The sequence below is a fragment of the Oreochromis aureus genome, linkage group 10 (assembly GCF_013358895.1).
Source record: "Oreochromis aureus strain Israel breed Guangdong linkage group 10, ZZ_aureus, whole genome shotgun sequence".
Lineage (NCBI taxonomy): Eukaryota > Metazoa > Chordata > Actinopteri > Cichliformes > Cichlidae > Oreochromis > Oreochromis aureus.
The window spans coordinates 1,716,134-1,733,235 of record NC_052951.1 but is presented as its reverse complement, the minus strand read 5'-3'; the positions used below and the strand labels follow the sequence as shown (position 1 = coordinate 1,733,235).

At 46.0% G+C, this 17,102-nt stretch overlaps 1 protein-coding gene across 4 annotated transcripts in view; it reads left to right on the top strand.

Annotated features, from left to right (window-relative positions):
* zzef1 (zinc finger, ZZ-type with EF hand domain 1) overlaps window positions 1–11,656 on the top strand; it is a 29,070-nt gene extending 17,414 nt beyond the window's left edge. For 3 of the 4 annotated variants that reach the window (XM_039618202.1, XM_039618204.1, XM_031748074.2), the window contains exons 41-54: window positions 689–863; window positions 955–1,087; window positions 1,169–1,395; window positions 1,533–1,841; window positions 1,919–2,019; window positions 2,118–2,253; window positions 2,352–2,711; window positions 2,794–2,937; window positions 3,112–3,280; window positions 3,358–3,456; window positions 3,554–3,719; window positions 4,543–4,693; window positions 6,932–7,003; window positions 9,241–11,656. In XM_039618202.1, coding sequence (XP_039474136.1) covers window positions 689–863; window positions 955–1,087; window positions 1,169–1,395; window positions 1,533–1,841; window positions 1,919–2,019; window positions 2,118–2,253; window positions 2,352–2,711; window positions 2,794–2,937; window positions 3,112–3,280; window positions 3,358–3,456; window positions 3,554–3,719; window positions 4,543–4,693; window positions 6,932–7,003; window positions 9,241–9,321 — 2,323 coding nt within the window. In that variant the 3' untranslated portion in view covers window positions 9,322–11,656. The remainder of the gene's footprint in view (window positions 1–688; window positions 864–954; window positions 1,088–1,168; window positions 1,396–1,532; window positions 1,842–1,918; window positions 2,020–2,117; window positions 2,254–2,351; window positions 2,712–2,793; window positions 2,938–3,111; window positions 3,281–3,357; window positions 3,457–3,553; window positions 3,720–4,542; window positions 4,694–6,931; window positions 7,004–9,240) is intronic. The other variant, XM_039618203.1, reaches the window with a different exon arrangement.
* Window positions 11,657–17,102: the final 5,446 nt, after the last annotated feature.

Here is a 17,102-nt window from a genome sequence, read left to right as displayed (position 1 = left end):
GTATTTGTTCACAGATGTGAACAGACACCAACAGCAAATTAAGTGTACAACTGCTATTTATGGCCTCCTCACAACACGAAAAAACAAACTGGGCCTATATGACATGTTTGTTAATGCAGGGATACACATGTTAATGTGGTCTCTGGTCTCCCACTCAGAGTGTCCACATTCAGACCTGAGGACACTCGTAATGTGACAGGAGATCAGCCCACACAAATATGTAGAGCCAAATACTGTCAATAAGGCCTGTGCAGTGTTTTTAAGACAGTTAAACTTGGCAGGTGGTGATGTGTACCGTGGCCCGGTATTTATTTCTTAATGCACCTTCTCAGGTAATGCGCTGCGTGTCGAGCCACATCTTGGCGTGCCAGCTGTGGCTCGAGTGCCCAGGGTTGATGATGCTCTGGAGCATAGCTGCTTTTCAGTCATTTGTCAAATTACTTTTGAGCCTCTGAAAATGTCTAAACGATAAAACATGTTTGTACATCAACACAGTTAATGCAGAATCCCCTGAATCCCCCTAAAGCCTTCGATCACAGATTGGTCCACTGCGGTGCTTTATAGAGGGAAACTACAAAGTTATGGACCTAACTGCAGAGGCGGTGCCAGCTTTTTTGTTTGTTCGTGTTTTTCCCTGTTGTTGTTTTTTGTGGATGTGTAAACAGTTTGGATGTTTGTTTGGTTGCAGTCGCATTGGCTTGGACTGGGCATGCACGGTGGCAGACATTTTGCACAGTCTCAATGCTTGCCCCGAGTGGTGCACAATCATCGCCGCCTTCACCGACCATTGCGTTCAGCAGCTGCCGCAGACTCTGAAGCGCACCAACCTTTTCACACTGCTGGTGCTCGTGGGCTTCCCCGAGGTGGGTAGAAGACAGTTGATGCTGTGGAGCCTGAAACCTTACTCTGACTCTGTGAAGCCTATTGTGACGTGTGTGTGTGTGTGCGCGCCAGGTGCTGTGCGTGGGCACCCAGACGGTGTTTATCGACAACGCCAATGAAAAGCACAACATGATCTTGCTGAAACACTTCACAGAAAAGAACCATGCTGCAGTGGTGGACGTTAAAACGCGCAAGAGGAAAACAGGTTAGCACAGTGGCTTCTGGACAGCACTGCGTATGATGAGAATCATCTTTGGATTAATCTTCTGTGTGTTGGCTTTCATAGTGAAGGACTACCAACTCATCCAGTCTCAGGATTCTTGCACAGTCGGTCTGCCGGGGCAGCCAGAGGGCCAAGGCTGCCCAAAGACGCTGCTTAGTCGCTACTTGGGCAATTTCACCTCCATTATTAGCCACCTATTGCAGACAAGCCAGGACAACGGCTCTTCTGATGCTGTGGAGGCTTCCTGGGTCCTGTCTTTGGCTCTTAAAGGCCTCTATAACATACTCAAGGTACTCCAACCACATCCCACCTTCCACGTTGGACAGCTTTTTATCAACAAGCTACCCCTGACCTGTTTAACATGGTCAGAAAAACTTGGCATCACGCAGCACGATTCCTTTTCATGTCATGTTGTTTTTTTGTTAAGAAGCATGGAGTGGAGCACGCACATGAAGCCATCCAGGAGTCAGGCCTGACCCAGCTGCTGGTGAGGAAGTGCAGTAAGGGGACCGGCTTCAGCAAGCTGTGGCTGCTGCGCGACCTGGAGATTCTCTCCATCATGCTGTACTCCTCAAAGAGGGAGATCCATTCCATGGCCCAGGACCCAGAGCGAGAGCAACGAGAGCAGGACAAGGAGCACGACTCGGACCACTCCAGCTGCTGTGCTGACGACACGGATGTCAATAAGCCCGACCCGTTGGAGGGTCTCGATGAGGAGACAAAGATTTGCTTCCAAGTGAGTTGTGCTGCAAACACGTGCAGCTGAACCTGGGGTGAAAGAAAACTAATGTCTTTTTTTCCTTCCAAATGCAGATCACCCACGATGCCTTAAACGCCCCTTTGCCCATTCTGCGAGCTATGTATGAGCTGCAGATGAAGAGGACCGACTCGTTCTTCCTGGAGGTCCAGAAGAGGTGAGGATGAAGAGTAGATTTACTTTGTCTTTGTGATTCATGGTAGAAGATCAAAACATTAAAATCTAAAACTTGGTGTGATGTTGTACTTTTTTCAGATTTGATGGAGAAGAGATAAAAACGGATGAGACGATCCGTACGCTGGCCCAGAAGTGGCAATCCAGCAGGCGGCCTCGGTCTGAGGAGCGGAACACCAAGGCTGTGGACACTGACATGATTGTGGTGTCTTGTATGGTGGGTTGTTCCAAAAATGCTCTAAAACAGACAGTTTTTCAGTCAACAATGTTACAAGTCGATGTTTTAAATGATAATGTTCTTGATTGTCCTCGCAGTCTAAACCGAGTCACTGTGAAAAGGCCACAGAGGAGATAAACGTCGTAGCCCAGAAGCTCATCACCAACTCAGAGAGCGACCTCCAGCTCAGCTATGCCAAACAGAGACGCACCAAAAGCTCCGCTCTGCTGCACAAAGAGCTGGATGTGCGCAGCAACCGAGCCGTTCGTCAGTACCTGGTGAAGGTCAACCAGGCCATCGCCACGCTGTACGCTCGCCACGTGCTGGCGTCGTTGCTGGCCGACTGGCCCGCAGACGCGCCGATGAGCGAGGAGGCCCTGGAGCTGAACGGGGCTTCGCACATGGCTTACATCTTGGACATGCTGATGCAGCTGGAGGAGCGGCCGTCGTGGGAGAAGGTGAGACGGGAGGCAGAAGTGAGCAAAAGTAGTGTGCGAGTACACGATGGGCTGAAGCCGCTTTGTTTGCTTTTCCAATCAGATTCTTCAGAGGGTGCTGAAGGGTTGCAGCCAGAGCATGCTCTGCAGTCTGTCTCTCACTGCTTGCCAGTTCATGGAGGAGCCTGGCATGGCAGTGCAGGTCAGAGAGTCCAAACACCCGTATGATAACAACACCAACTTTGAGGTGAGTCGGTTGTTGTTGCCGTTTAAAGGCGCTGCTGTCCACGAAATGTCACGTGTTGCTTCAGACGTGTACTTTACTGAACATCTGATGCTGAACTTCACAAAGACCTGTGCAGTTACTGTGTTTGTATTAATAACACGGCAACTTTGTCATGCCCGTCTGTTCTGCCCTCAGGACAAGGTGCACATCCCTGGCGCCATCTACCTGTCTGTAAAATTCGATTCCCGCTGCTACACAGAGGAAGGCTGCGACGAGCTCATCATGTCCAGCAGCAGCGATTTTGTCCAAGATGTTCACAACTTCAGCGGGTCTCCGCAGAAGTGGTCCGATTTTGAAATCCCTGGTGAGGACCGTTTGTGTGTGTTTGCATTTGAGATCATGTGACTGTTCTTCATATTTGCATCTTTGGCTTTGTCTCAGGTGATACCCTGTACTACAGATTCATGTCAGACATGAGCAACACAGAGTGGGGCTACAAGTTCACCGTAACAGGGGGACACAGGGGCCGTTTTCAGACAGGTGCCTTCCTCCTTCTGTTGGGCTTCAGATTCGCTTTGCAGCCTTTTTATTGAACATTAACATCAGCTTCATCAACTCTTCTTTGCTCGCTCATCAGGTTTTGAGATACTGAAGCAAATGTTAGCTGATGACCAAGTGCTCAGCCAACTGCTACTAGCCGACATCTGGGAGTGGCAAGTGGGCGTGGCCTGTCGACAGACTGGAAACCAGCGACTGAGAGCCATTCACCTGTTGCTGCGTCTGCTGCAGTGTCAGTCCCAGACGTAGGTCGAGCCTCCTTCTTTTTTCTGTAAATCCATCCATAACAGTCACACTCCCACCTGGATGCAGCCGTGCCGTCTACCTCTCATCTTTAGCTCACCATTATGTCCTGGTGCAGGAGTGCACCTCCACACAGCATTTGCATAGAAGCCTTCATACATGCTCTTGTAATCATGATGGAAATTAGGTAAAGTATGTGTTTAGGAATTTTCATATGTGCAAACTGACCCAGCAACCATCAGGTCACGATGAGGGAATTCATAGAAGTTGGTGTGTAGACGGGCAGCAAATCCATCTTTAGGAGTGAAATCATCCGTTTAGCATCCTAGAAAATCTCTTTAAAGGGTTTTCTGCGTGCCCAGGTCGTGCGTTTGAGTTGAGAGCTATATCAGCGGTCCTCAACCACCGAGCCATGGACTGGTACCAGTCTGTGAGTCATTTGGTACCAGGTCACGATAGTTGAGGCTCGAGTGTGAAATGTATTATTTTCAGGCTTTTTATCATTATTTTTTATCATTAACTCGGTTTCCCTGGGTCTTTTCCTGTGTGTTATGAATAAATCTTCTTTTTTTGGTACCAGTACTGGTTTTATTTTGTTGTATTTATCCGCGACACCTTAAAGGCCGGTCCATGAAAATATTGTCAGACATAAACCGGTCCGTGGTGCAAAAAAGACTGGGGGCCGCTGAACTAGATGGCCTCATGACGACAGACTCGTAAGATGATGAACAGGTGAAAAGTTTGAGAGTTAATGATGTGATATTAGCATTTTACACCGTCCTACATGCAGCTTTTCATCCTGCTGTTGATGTGTTGTTGCTGCAGAGCCTGCACGCTGACGCTGCTGCGACCTCTGTGGCAGCTCTTCATGTCTATGGAGAACAGCCTGAGCCAGGATCCCACCAGCATCACGGTGCTGCTGCCTCTTCACAGAGCCCTCACTGAACTCTTCTTTATCGCAGAGGCCCGTGCAATCGTGAGTAATGCATCAACACACACGTCTGGTTTGCTATCCTCGTGGGGACATCCCATTGACATAATGCTTTCCCTTACCATCTATAATGAATGCCTAATCCTAACCATGACACTAAAACCACAGTGTGAAAAATGCCTTCAGCCCTGTGGGGACCTGAATTTGGTCCCCCCCAAGATGGGAACACACACACACACACACACACACACACACACACACACACACACACACACACACACACACACACACACACACCTCTTACCCCTTACTGACTGGCAGAACGGCCACAGCTGATCATCTAAAAAACCTTTTTATTCATGTTTTTGTTGGTTTTGAAATATGAAACATTCCAACGAGACAGATATGTTTAATATGAAAAGAGCATTTACTCAGAGCATTAGCTCCTCTCCGTGTGTCTGCCTCTCTGTAAGATGAGCATGTTTATCGCGCACCTGTTCTGCGCTGGGCTCGTGGCCAAAGCCGTGCCATCTGTTAGACAGCGGCGTGCTGCACGGGCTCCCTGCAGACTTGCTGGGAGAGGAAGAGATGCTGTTCACTGTGATGCTTGTGGATTCGCGCTCTCTTTCTCCGTCTCAGTTGTTTTGAATTATTAATTAAGAGAAGTCTCGAGATTGTGAGCACACCATCAGCCAGGAGTTTCCCATCTGTCGATGCAGTGGAAGCAGGCAGGGCCAGAAAAGCAGGACCTTTCCTGCAGCCTTCCCAGTGAGGCCCGAGGCTTCTATCTGATAATAAAATGACATCACTTAAATCGTCTTACAGGATGGAGTCTCTGCTGCACCCGCTGGATGTTGTCACGTGTAAGAGAGGGAATGACGAGCCAAGGTTCTGCAGTATTTCTGAACAAGCACCAGGGGGCGGTAGTGGCACTCAGTACATTTGCCAGGGATGCCCCTCATGAATACTGCAGTTAGCATAACAACACATGATGGTGTGTAACGCGTTCTGTAAAGCAACACTGCAGACACACTTCGGTTATACAAACACGTATGATGCAGATTTTCTTAAGAGTTAAGTGAGAGCTGTGTGCCGTCAGGAAGTAGTTGTTGTTGTTTACGCCGGGCCAAGTTCTCCAGTTAATTTGAAGTAACATTTATTTTCCTGATGGGTGTGAAATGGCTCTGTAGTTTTAACACAACACCACACACAGCTGTCGAAGTAAGGGTGGGCTGAGATGTGCTTGGTCCGGGATTATTGGAAGAAAATTCTGAAATGATGCCTGACAGTGTGGTTGTAAACTGGATTAAACTGGTGACAAATGGGCTGCAAAGCATTTAGATTACATCCAGCCAAAACTGGGAATGCTGGTGTCCACCGTGGCTAACATACAGGGGACAGTCGCTTCCTAAAACTCCGCCCATTCTACAGTGAAACATGAATATTGGAAAATCATCAGCTGCAAGCATCTGTGATCATCCTCAGAAAGATGTGACTAAAGTTGGCTGTCAGCTCTGACTGCAGTGATGATGCACGGCCATATTGACCAGCGCCATGGTGACAAAATGTTTAAGTCATATGAAGCTAACGAGCAGCTCGGCACATCATCGAGTCCTCTGTGGCTGCATTAGCTTTGAGCATCTACGCAGCTTATTAGAGGGCTTTAGCGGCCGCCGTGCTTCATGTTCGGGCTTCCCATTCTCTAAATGTACGTGAAGTTCATGGTCAGCTCCTCTGAGATTCAATTAAGTCGCTGCCTAAGAAGGGAAAGTTCTATTTAGGAATCCAAACTGTAAGTCGTGCACCACTGACTGTACAAATGGTCCTGGGTTGCTCCTGCAGCGTAAACACTTTGGATGAATGGTGGAGCCGAGCTCTGGACTGTGTTTCCACTGCTGTAAAAGCTCAATTTGGCCAGTCTCAGTCCATTTAGCCTCTGTGTAGTCTTATCTGTGTTTTCCAAATCCCTGTGCTTATGTAAGCCCAAGGTACATCTCTCTCATAGAGCCAAGTGGAAGCACTCGTTTAGTTTGTTTATAATTTTCAATGACTTTTCCAACATTCCACGCTTCAGTTTGATGCTGAGATGGAGGTGAGGAGAGGTCAGGGAACCAGGCCTCATTTATAACAGAGTGCCTCTTTTATGTAACCTGCTGCTCTGTTTCAGGAAGTTACTTCTTTATCTGGTTTTATTCATGCTTCTTGCATGCATGCATCAAACTAAACGCTGGAATGGTGCAAACGATGCATTACCAATTTACCTGCATTGGACGTGTCTTCCAGGCTCAGGGCGTCCTCCAGGAGTACCTGTTAGCCATGACCACTGATGAGCAGCTCCTCAACCACACCGCGATGGTAAGGCTTCCTCTCTCTTTTTGTCTTTGCATAGTAACGTATCCCTAAATTCAAAGCATTGCACTCAGCGGATGGTAGTAGCTCAGAGAAGTTGCTCGTGCACCTTAAAGTGTTATGCAACTCTTTCTTAACCACGCAGTCCCACTGATTGAACGCTCTTGAGTTGCTGTGAGTCAGCTTGCGCCTGGAGTCTCTTTTGCTAGTGAATCACAGAGCTGTTGACACCTAGCAGATCCCTCTGCACCCCCTCCTCTTGTTTTGAATGTGTGTGGGCTGTGCTCAGGACTAATGTATTTGGTAATTACAGTCCATTAGCATGTGTGGCAGAGCGAGCCACAGTGTCCTCTGTACTCAGGACCACGCAATATAGCAGAGGAGCCCAAAGGCAGTTAGGAGGAGCAGAGGATGCAGCATGAAAAGCACACTGTGGGTGGTTCTGCTGAGTGGTTACCTAATACCTGTCAGGGTGAAAACAAAACCGTAGGTGACACAATAGTCCAAACTGTTACGATAACAATGGATGTTTAGGGCAAATCAGCTGATGTCCCAAACGCTCCGAAACCACCGAGAACGGCTTCGCTCGCCGTCTTGTCTTCACAGCTTAAAGTAATGCACAGGGCTGCCCATCGCTTACTGATCACTTAGTTAAACAGTGTGTGTGTTTTTGATATGGAGCCCGTGAGCACGGTGACAGCCGAATCAGCGAGTGCTATGAGACGGAGCATTCCCTGGAGCTGAACTGCAGTTGGTGGCTGAGAGGAGATTGGTGGGAGGAGGATGCAATTAAATGAAACATTGTTAAAAAATTATTGTAGAGCCGCAAGATGGAAAGAGCAGAATGCAGCTTCATCATTAATCCTCCAGTGGATATATCTGGTCTCCTCTGTGAGGAGATAAAAGAGACGAGTGTTTGATTAAATTAAGGCTGCATCCGCCGTGGTTGCATGGTTTATATTAACCATTAATGAAATGAGCAGGTATAATGTGAAAAAAGGGACTGAAGTGATGAATTCTCTCTCATCCAACGGACACCCTCAGCTCATTGATTTGGCTGCTCACTAGTTAGCTGTGTGCTAACAGTTCCGCTTCATCCACCCGGCTGACATGACACTAGCTGCGCTTAGATAATTGAAAATGTGCAATTTATAGCTTCAAGGAAACGATGGTGTGGTTAGCACTGGGACAAATGGGTATAACTTGATACAGGACATGTTTTAATGCTCTGGAAAGCTTCAAATGAACTGTGAAGGCGACAGCAAACCAGCACAAGTCGGCCATACTGGGTGTAATGTGTCCTTTCATTTGGTGCATGCCTGCAGCCTGGCTGCTGCAGTCGAGGAGCTGCAGACTCTTAAATATCAAAATGGAAAACTGAACTGGGAGAAAACAAATGTAAATGGTCTAAATGGTTTTTAGGCAATACTAAATACTTCTGCACTGCACAGCAGAGCAGCTCTTAACATGTTTGTCAGTGTCACACACCCTCCCGCAGGTCCCCGGGAGGGCTGCAAAAGTGCATCCAACATGAAAATCTCTTTTAAATAAAATATGTGAATCAATCTGCTGTGACAGCCCCGGTGAATAAGGGAGATGTAAAAGTGTAAATTCTGTTTGAAACACTGATGTTTTCTTGGAGTAGAAGCTGCATCAGCCCACGATACAACAGAGCATGTTTACTTTTCATAGTTGCATTCCTACACACCTACTGACAGATCATATGTGCAAATGTGCAGAAATTAGAGTGACGCACGTGACAGACTGAATGTGACGTCTTTGTTTTTTATCGTGGAAGTGGGTTTTTTTTTCTGGCCCCGCTGCCATTAGTGGACTCGACAAAGGAAAACTACACCACGCTCTGAGCAGCTGTCATGGTGGACAGGTAACAGGACGCGGCTAATAAGGGACAACGTTTAATAAAACATAAATAAAAGGCGGCACTGTCTGTTAAACTGTCACAGCACAGACGTTGAGAAGTCATTGCATCGTTAGCTTTACAAAGTCATCCTTAATATTAACATCCACACTCCCTCGAGCCTGATTCTGTCGGAGGGTTCTTCCTCTTAAATGGGAGTTTTTCCTCCCTACTGTCACCAAGCGCCTGTTCACAGGGGGTCGTCTGAGTGTCGGGACGTTTCTTTGCTGTAATGTGATGCTGTATAAATGAAATTGAACTGTCAGTGCTGAGTATTTCTTTGTACCTGCAGCTTTTTCCTGATGTACTTTTGCTTCCTGTGTAGGCACTGAAGAACATTGCTGCCATCAGCCTGGCCATCAATTACCCCAATAAATCTACGAAGCTACTCAACATGTCCCCGTGAGAGGACCCGAGGGAAGAAGGAGAATAACTTGAAGGGGACACGTCCTGACTCTGCTTGTTTACTTTGAACAGGCACAGAGATTCGGAGGAGAACCTTGGCTTACCATCTACTGCTTTTCTTCTAGCAGGACCCCCTCTTACTCTTCAGACGGTAGCTCGCAGTGCAGCACTGTGGACATGAGTGTGGAGGGGACTCGAACAGCACTTTCCACACTTACAATCCTTTTTGCCTTAGGGGACTCGGTTATATCAGCATGCGCATTCACTGAAACCGGAACAATTGTAGGGTCTATCTATTATTTTTTTTTGACTTGAAGAATCTGTGCTAAATGACATCAAGTGTGCCAAATTTGCAGCCTTCCAGGGGAAGTATTATTCCTAATTTTCCTGCCTTTCCCCTCCCTTCTAACTCTGGGTTGCGTAAGCACTTTTCAGACACGGGATAGCTGACATTGCTGGCTTCATCAGTCCCTCCCATTGGTGGTTTCTACATTAATGTTCCTCACGCTTGCATTTTGCCACACCCACGACAGCGACAGCATAATAATTCCACATGTGCAGAAGACCTGTAGACCTGTTGTTCGTATTGCACACAGGGAAATGTAACCACACCTTAGTGCTGTCATTGTCACTGAGCAGGATGTCTCTCTCTCAGTCTGAGAGCGCTACAGGGTGTGACTGAGACTCCGCCCCTCACAGGGAAGCAGTGAGACCCACGTTATTATTGTTGAGGGCATTCTCTAAAAAGACAAAGTTCTGGTGTTGTGCAGGCACGCCCTTTAATGAGACGCCACACGTTTAGACTCGAGCTGCAACCTTTAGGTAAATATTACAGATCTGGGATGTTTTTGCCACTTTCACAGTGAAATGGCCTCGGCTGCACACTGAGACACGACGACAAAGCCGTTCAGATACGGCCTTCAGTTGATCGTGGTGAAAACGGGTCACCTTGGCGACTTGCGTCTCCGTGGACACGAGGAGCATCCTAAAAATACTGTCCGGGACATTCGAGTCTCATTAGTCACCACAGAGAGAAAGTAATGACCTACTAGCTAATCCCTCTCATCCTTCCTTGCCTCCTCCTCCTTTACTTTTCACCCTCTGTGCTTCCTTTCTTCTTCCTTTTTTTTCACGATTCTCATTGAACGGTGGAATCGACGTGTCACAATAAATATGCTAAACATCGATCTGACCTGCCACCGTAGTATAAAGGGAACGAAGGCACACTGCAGAACTGGTGTCAGTTTGCAGCACAGACTCACAGTAGCCGTGGTGTCAGCACAGGACGGGGATGAGTCGACAGCAGAGGGGAAATCTGACACCGTTTCACTGCGTTATGAAAAACTACGATGATGTCGAATGATATTCTTGGACGTGAACAACACAAAGTTTTACTGAGAAGCGCCTGATCCCTCAAAGGCCTCGACTTTTATCGCTGACCCTGTGACACATAATGAAGTGAATCTGACTGACTGTAAAATAGACAGTAACACATGGGTGAGAGTTCGTCACCTTCATTCAGTGTGACGCTTCCTAAACGTGTCGTCTAACCCTCTCGTCTCATCGTGCGCACGTGGCCACGTCACACTTCGAGTCTTGCATGTCGATAAATCTAAAGACAGATTGATTTCCAATCATTATTGAATAAATGCGGTTTTCTGTTTTGAGTTGTAGGAAGGCGTGGTAGTTTTATACCAAAGAAACTCAGTCGTGAACGTCTGTGAGAGCTCCTGGCAGAGTTCGTTGTGTTTCTCACATATCGCACCTCCACCTGCGAGGAGCAGAGGAAACCTTTTAGACGTCGCTTCGTCTTTTTTGTTTGTGTCTCTTTTATTTTTTCATCTTTTAATTCTGAAGTGGCCCCATGTGGACTACTTGGTGGTTTTGTTCACACAAACATCAACCACAGTTAGGAAAGGCCAAGATGTGCCCTCCGCTGGGCTTCTACAACGCCTCACCGATCTACTATGTGCCTATGGTTAAACTGAAGCAATCATAATTTAACTCGTGTTACCGGAGTTCTTATTAATTATATTTTAAAAGAGAAATATATTGTTTAATTTGAGGGGGTTTTGTAACTTTTTACTTTTAACGTTGCTTTTCTTTTCACGCTGATATTTGAGGCTGACTAATCTGAATGTACATATCTGTGAATATTAATTGCACAGGAGGAAAAAAACAGACTTTGATATCAACCCCTTACAAATAAACATTACCGGCACTAACACTGACACTCGGATTCTGGTTTTGTATGCATGGCACACCGAAGGTAAAACTAAAGTACTGCTTGGGTTGAAATGTGATCCATTTCTAATAAAAGACAGAAATGACTTAAATCTGGCGCCTGCTGTCATCTTTCTGTAGGATCAGCGGTGAGCGTGTGTGCTGCGGTAAATAAAGGTTTGATCGCTCGTCCAGCATTGATTGGAGCCCACACACAGTGAGCCAGCGCCATCAATCGTTTGCTTTCACGCTGCCTGCGACCCTTTGACTTCTCAAAAAACAAATGCATCTTATCCTCTGCAGTATAAAACAAAACTTTGTTTTTTCTTTGAGCAGCCTCGTCGTATGACTTTTATTTATTCAGTGTTATCAGCTCCTGGTCAGCCTGCCTGTCTCCTGCTATCTCTCCCCTGCCTGTAAAGCGGCATCTCGGGGACAGCGCTGATGATGGCGGCGATGATCGCTAGGGCGATAATGACATCAAATGGAGGAAATATTCAATAAGGCTCCAGATGATTCAGTGCCCCGCTGCGCCACAAAAGCCCCCACACCGGAGTGAGTCAGCTCTTCTGCTTCCCCTCCTCCGGTGCATCCCCCCTCCGCTCCGTGTCCTGCTTCCTCCTGATTGTTCATGCAGCTTCCCGCTGCGCTTATTCACCTGAGGTGGAGAAAAAGAAAAGGCTTGCACGAGCTGTAATCTATGGGGAAACCTCCCAAAATGTGGCACTTTGAAGAAAGAAATGCTGAGTGTATGCTACTGTGAGAAACAGTTTTTAAGCTGTGCTGATATTCTGTGGAGCTCCAAGTGTTCAACATTGAGGTGAAGGAAATGTTCACAGATTGAGGAGGGTTAAAAGCTATAAATGACATTTTTGGCCCTTTTAACGGTCACCGCATTAGATCGTCTGACTCCACCTCACCATGTCCTTCCTCTTCTGTTACGCCAACCCTCTCCATGTTCCCCTTCACTGCATCAATAAATCTCTGCTCCACCTTTAACATCCTTTGTCCACGATATCCACAGATCCTCCTCTGCTCATCTCTGAATCCTGGTCACTCACAGTGGAGATCACCAAATCTTTATTTCTGCCTCCTCAAGCATTTTTTAGAGCCACTGTCTCCAAACCACACAGCATAGCAAGTCTCAGTACCTTTCACTCCTCCTGCTGTGCTCCTCTCACAAATCACCCAGTGCTCATCTCCTCCCTCTACGCTCTCTTGTTCACTTTGAGTGGTTGACCACAGCTATTTGAACTCGTCTACCTTCACCATGTCGCCTTCATATTCGCTCTCCCTTGCACTGACTGTAATCCCCTTTTTGCAGCACATAGCTCCACTTCTCTGCCCCTACGATCACTCTCTGTGAACGTGAAGCACGATCTGATATCCGCAGACGCAACGTTGATCCTGGACAAAAACAATGATGATGACAAAGGAATAACACCAACATGGGAAATCACCACCAACACACTAAATCTGTATAAATAAATAATTATTTCAAATACTTTAATACAGTCACATGGAAGCAACTCAACACATTTAGCCACTTAGACAGGATGACCTGCTGAAGGTCAAACTGAGCATCATAATGGGAAAGAAAGGTGATTAAAGTGACTTTGAATGGTTGCTGGTGCCAAACCAACTGGTGTGAATGGTCTCCACTTTCCCAGATCTTATTCCAACTGAGCACCTTTGGGATGTGTTTGAAAAGCTGACAAATCTGCAGCAACTGTGCGATGCTGTCATGTCAGTGTGGACCAAAATCTCTGTCGGCTATGTACCACAGGCCTTCAAGCTGGCTGTAGTTAAACCTTTACTTAAAAGCATTTCTAGACCCAGCTGTCTTAGCTAATTATAGGCCAATCTCCAACCTTCCTTTCATATCAAAGATCCTTGAAAGAGTAGTTGTCAAACAGCTAACAGATCATCTGCAGAGGAATGGCTTATTTGAAGAGCTTCAGTCAGGTTTCAGAGCTCATCACAGCACAGAAACAGCTTTAGTGAAGGTTACAAATGATCTTCTTATGGCCTCTGACAGTGGACTCATCTCTGTGCTTGTCCTGCTAGACCTCAGTGCTGCGTTTGATACTGTTGACCATAATATCCTATTAGAGCGATTAGAACATGCTGTAGGTATTACAGGTACTGCACTGCAGTGGTTTGTATCATATCTATCTAATAGACTCCAATTTGTACATGTAAATGGAGAGTCCTCTTCACACACTAAGGTCAATTATGGTGTTCCACAGGGTTCAGTGCTAGGACCAATTCTATTTACATTATACATGCTTCCTTAGGCAGCATCATTAGAAGACATAGCATACATTTTCACTGCTATGCAGATGACACGCAGCTCTATCTGTCCATGAAGCCAGGTAACACACACCAATTAGTTAAACTGCAGGAATGTCTTAAAGACATAAAGACCTGGATGGCCGCTAACTTTCTGCTTCTTAATTCAGATCAAACTGAGGTTATTGTACTCGGCCCTGAAAATCTTAGAAATATGGTATCTAAGCAGATTCTTACTCTGGATGGCATTACCTTGGCCTCCAGTAACACTGTGAAAACCTTGAGTCATTTTTGACCAGGACATGTCCTTCAATGCACATATTAAACAAATATGTAAGACTGCTTTCTTCCATTTGTGCAACATCTCTAAAGTTAGAAATATCCTGTCTCAGAGTGACGCTGAAAAACTAGTTCATGCATTTATTACTTCCAGGCTGGACTACTGTAATTCTTTATTATCAGGATGTCCTAAAACTCCCTGAAAAGTCTTCAGCTAATCCAAAATGCTGCAGCAAGAGTCCTGACAGGGACTAGAAAGAGAGAGCAGATTTCTCCTGTTTTGGCTTCCTTCATTGGCTTCCTGTTAAATCCAGAATTGAATTCAAAATCCTGCTCCTCACATACAAGGTCTTAAATAATCAGGCCCCATCTTATCTTAATGACCTTGTAGTACCATATCACCCTATTAGAGCACTTCGCTCTCACACTGCAGGCCTACTTGTTGTTCCTAGAGTATTTAAAAGTAGAATGGGAGGCAGAGCCTTCAGTTTTCAGGCCCCTCTTCTGTGGAACCAGCTTCCAGTTTGGATTCAGGAGACAGACACTATCTCTACTTTCAAGATTAGGCTTCAAACTTTCCTTTTGCTAAAGCATATAGTTAGGGCTGGACCAGGTGACCCTGAATCCTCCCTTAGTTATGCTGCAATAGACGTGAGGCTGCCGGGGATTCCCATGATGCATTGAGTTTTCCTTTCCAGTCACCTTTCTCACTCACTATGTGTTAACAGACCTCTCTGCATCGAATCATATCTGTTATTAACCTCTGTCTCTCTTCCACAGCATGTCTTTATCCTGTTTTCCTTCTTTCACCCCAACCAATCACAGCAGATGGCCCCGCCCCTCCCTGAGCCTGGTTCTGCTGGAGGTTTCTTCCTGTTAAAAGGGAGTTTTTCCTTCCCACTGTCGCCAAAGTGCTTGCTCATAGGGGGTCATATGATTGTTGGGTTTTTCTCTGTATTTATTATTGTGTGATCTACTGTACAATATAAAGCACCTTGAGGCGACTTCTGTTGTGATTTGGCGCTATATAAATAAAATTGAATTGAATTGAATTGTTTCAAACACCTTTCTGAAGGCAAAAGCAGATTTAATGCTCTTGTGACTATCAAGCATTTATAAATGTTACTGTATCGTCTGCAGGCTTTTAAAAATGGACATTTTGATGTGCTTTTGTGAGATCGTTAACACACGGCAGCTGTTTTCGTAACTTTTTTTTCAATAATTAACAATAAAAAAAGATTTAAACTGAATTTCAGCAAAATAATTGTCATCACTGTAGCATCAGCAAACACGTATCTGTTTCTCCTCATATTCAGCTGCACTCTGTTGTTTCATGGCTCTCCACCTGCAGCGGCTCCATCACAGCACTAACATAAAATCAGCCCAGCAATGAAGCGCTCAGGGTCACACAAAGGTCAACTTTAGACACGCAAGCTCCACGCAGAAATGCCCCGGCCTGGATTTAAACCCTGGGACATCTTGCTGTCAGGTAACCGTGCCGACCACGACCCCGCTGTGCAGCCACAGACTGGAAAAAAGTTAAACACTGTCCGGTCTGAGTCTACAAAGACACACCAACATAAGCACAGCTATCTACCAAACATTTGGTTTTATGGAGAAAAACACAGTTTTGCTGATTCATTTGAAACAATGTGTCACAGTTTTTCTAACACAAACAAAAGCAAGAAAGAAAAACTGTAAATATGAATAACCATGTTTCTATAATAACCATGGAAGACTGTGGATTATTAAAGGAAATGTATGTGAGGACACTGCACAGCTTCATTTATGTGCAGAGAAAATGGTTTGAGGACAGAGATGTGATATTTGATATCCCCACAAATATGTCAGAAATGACTCAGCTCCATCTTCTAAGTGTTGGAAGGAATGTAGAGACTTCTAATTAAACATTACCCGCATAATGTGGTCGTGCGATATGGGAAAAATCACAATGGAGTGAAAAAATAGAAAGAGAACGTTCCCGGCTTCTGTAGATACAAGAGGACAAATATTTAGAAGGCTGCGAGAGGAACTGTAAGAAAGTGGCAACAACGAGCCCGAGTTTAGACAGCCAGAGAGAGCTATGTTAACACAATGTTCATGACTAAAGTGAGAGAAGCAAACAAAGAGACACAATACGCCGAGCTTGTTTCACGGGGCCATATGCACTTAGCACGACAGCAGCATTACGCCTCAGACCTCGTTTGCTCTTCACGATCATCTCCTTCAGCTGTTTACACTTATGAATCACAAACCACCACCAAGCATCAAATGAATCAGGCTGCCAGTGCTTTCCAAATCTGTAGCTTTTAGCAGTGGCACATTTTACGAAGCCTCCCTGAATCCCAGCATCCCCATTTGTCTCACATCATTTTCCTTTTAGATCATTCAGATGAATTAAGCGGCCACACTGCAGCTCGGGCAGTTGAGGTCAGCCGAGGGACGAGACGCCCATTTGGATCATCTCCTTGTTTCCTCTCTCCTGCTGTGGTTCCTTCTCCCCCTCTTCGCTGTCACCAGACATATGCTAAGTGTGTCATTTGCGTCATATTCAGATGCCTCCTCGCACATTTTTGATTGCAAGTTATGACTGTCATGATGATGATGCCACCGGCGTGCAGCTCCTCCTCAGAGTGTGGAGGCGGTGTGGTCAGAGTCAGGGCTGCACCTGTAACCGCCTCCAACAGTGACGTCATGGTGTACGGTGACACACCTGCAGCACCGCTGCAGAGTGTTTAGTAAAGTGATTGTTATCAGTGCTGTGCTCGTGCAGATGGCACCAAGCATTTTTCCATATACTTCCATCCACTCGCGTTACACAGACATACTGCTCGTCCTGATAAACAGATGGTGCCACAAAACTGATAAGATGGCTACGTAGGAATGTAGGAAAGATCGTGGAAATATGATATGAAATATGTTTCCTGCATAACTTTGAGAAGAGACAGAGCTTCCTGATTGCTCCAGTGTTTGTCGTCTCTCCAGCTT